Source organism: Penaeus vannamei, chromosome 4, assembly GCF_042767895.1.
Source record: "Penaeus vannamei isolate JL-2024 chromosome 4, ASM4276789v1, whole genome shotgun sequence".
NCBI lineage: Eukaryota > Metazoa > Arthropoda > Malacostraca > Decapoda > Penaeidae > Penaeus > Penaeus vannamei.
This window is the reverse complement of record NC_091552.1, coordinates 19,370,678-19,373,177: the sequence shown is the minus strand read 5'-3', so window position 1 is coordinate 19,373,177 and position 2,500 is coordinate 19,370,678. Positions and strand designations below refer to the sequence as shown.

Genomic DNA, 2,500 nt, shown 5'->3' with positions numbered 1-2,500 from the left:
ATCTATTCATTTTATAAAGGCACTGTCACAAACACTAAAACACAAGAAAAACACGTAGAATGAACATGAAACACAGCGAAGACAAATATGAAGCACAAAAAGAAATAACAATAGAGAACCACCTTTTCTCACGTAGAATGTTGGTGTATATAGTAAAATAAAAGTTTCAGAAAATGTTGACCGTAAAAAGTTGATTGTAAAATCAGAATATAATTCAGATTTTAAAATGTGAAAATGTTTGTCAAAGCATAGTAAAACACAGAAGAAAACAAATAAAAAATAAGGAGCAAAGATGCCGTGCAGGTGAGACACCAGGTGGCTTCCCGTTTTCTATAGCTCGCAGCTTCTTCAGCGTGATGAGCATCTTCACCACTGGTTATAACAGCGGTTTTGGACGACTTAGGAGGTGAACGGAAATGCAACCTCCGCCATGGAACGAGGGTGGAGGTCGTCCCTTGTCGTGTATAGGGTGGGGGGACGAAAGGGATATGTAGGGGTCCGTGGGGGACGCATACAGGCGGTCCATTGCAACAGAACATAGGTCTTTTTCAGCTGATAATACCGATATAGAGGGGAGTCTTGCTTGCTCAAGAATTTCTTTAGTATCTTATTAAATAATTTACTGAGGTATGAATTCAAACCAGTGTGTTTCGTATAGACTGATGTTGTTCCTATAGACTGATGTTGTTAGCCTACTATATTCTCTTTTGTTCTGAGGGCGTCTAAAAGGGGAGTTTAGTGTATTGTTCAATTCCATACATGAACCTTAGATTAAGGTATTTAGTATTCAGATAAGAAACAATATTTTCAATCTGAGAGCAGCTTTTTTAATATAAGAATCTACGGTATAGACGGTTTGAATTCATCATGGCATAGATTTAACCATTCTTTGTGTTGATAACAAGGCATTGGCATGGGTAAGACTTACGGGGGAGCCCATGACTACACCATCTGTTTGTGTGTACAGCTGTCAATGAAAGTGAACACTGAGTCAACGGTTGCCAACTGAAGAGCTTTTGTGATTTGTTTTTCATTCAAATGATGTGGACATTCATTTGAATTAAAGAGTTCGCCTTTAATGAGGGTGGTGGTCTCTTCCAGTGGGATATTTGTGATAAGTGATGGAATATCTACACTGGCAACAACGGGTTCATTGAATTTCAAATTGTATTGTTAACAAAATCCTTTGTGTTCTCAACAGTGTATGTTAATTTTTTGCCAGTGAGGTTCATAGTGGTACCAAAAACTTTGTTGGATTATAATAGCAAGAACCAATTGATGATATACCAGGTCTAATCGCGTTATCCATTTTATGAATTTTTGGGAGAACATAAAGGGCACCTGGTCTTAACCCAGATGCAAATAAGTTATTGTAAACGGACACGGAAATTGAATCTTTAATGCTGCGGAGGAAGCGATTAAATTTGTCTTCTAGTTTTAGAATGTATTTAGCAACGTTGGTCTTCGGCAAACTTAATGGCAAACTTAATGTGTGTATACATGTGCTTCTGTGCGCGCGTGTGTATATGTATATCCACACACACAAATCATTATGAAAATGTGTTCGTGTACCAAACCCACGTAACCTAGAATTATCATTATGGGTGGATACATAGTACAAAAAGACAATAATGAGTATAACAAAACATAAAAAATAAAAATAAAGAAGAATCTAATTCAATTTTAAAGACAAAAAAAAATGATCATAAACAGGACCTACTCATTCTCCATGAGAAAGAACCACGTCCAGCTCTTACATAAAGTAAAAACAACGAGGAAATATATAATTTATCTCGTATTTTCTCAAACGCTCTGAGATGTTGTTTCGCCGTCTGGTTTGCTCAGGAAATAATAATCACGCTGAAGGCGAGCAAAACGCCGCAGTCTGGTGCAGAATGAATCCATTTCCCGCTCGACCGTGGTTTATATTCTTGATTTTGGTGACGTCACGAGCCACGTTGGAGTTCGTCTGTTAAAATGGTTTGAAAAAAAACATGCAAAACCGTGAAGGAAGCTCTGCAGAAAACAGAGAAAAATTGGGATACGTGAGGACGAAAATGTAAAATTCTGGGAATGAAAATAAACTGCCTGTTGTCTTTGGGGGGGTAACAATATATCCAAGTGAAATATAATAACTGGCTATGGATCCTTTAAGGATTTTCATGTTAAGGATAAGCTTTTTTTACACACACACACACACACACACACACACACACACACACACACACACACACACACACACACACACACACACACACACACACACACACACACACACGTACACACACACACACCATCCGCGTGTGCCTGAATGCCGGCTTCTTTTTCCCTCCCGCAGGTCATCTGGCTCCGACGCCGAGACCTCCACATCCTGACGGTGGGCCACCTGACCTACTCTGCCGACGACAGGTTCCAGGTAAGTCACACTTCGTTAGTCGCGATGAAAACCGGGGGAAAAGCGGAAAACGGAAGTGGGGGGGCGGGGGGAACCGTCCATCCA

The 2,500-nt window shown here is 39.8% G+C and overlaps 1 protein-coding gene across 1 annotated transcript in view; it reads left to right on the top strand.

Annotated features, from left to right (window-relative positions):
- Positions 1–2,500, top strand: part of LOC138860633 (uncharacterized) — a 118,509-nt gene that overhangs the window by 70,153 nt on the left and 45,856 nt on the right. The window contains exon 4 of the mRNA XM_070118612.1: positions 2,339–2,416. Coding sequence (XP_069974713.1) covers positions 2,339–2,416 — 78 coding nt within the window. The remainder of the gene's footprint in view (positions 1–2,338; positions 2,417–2,500) is intronic.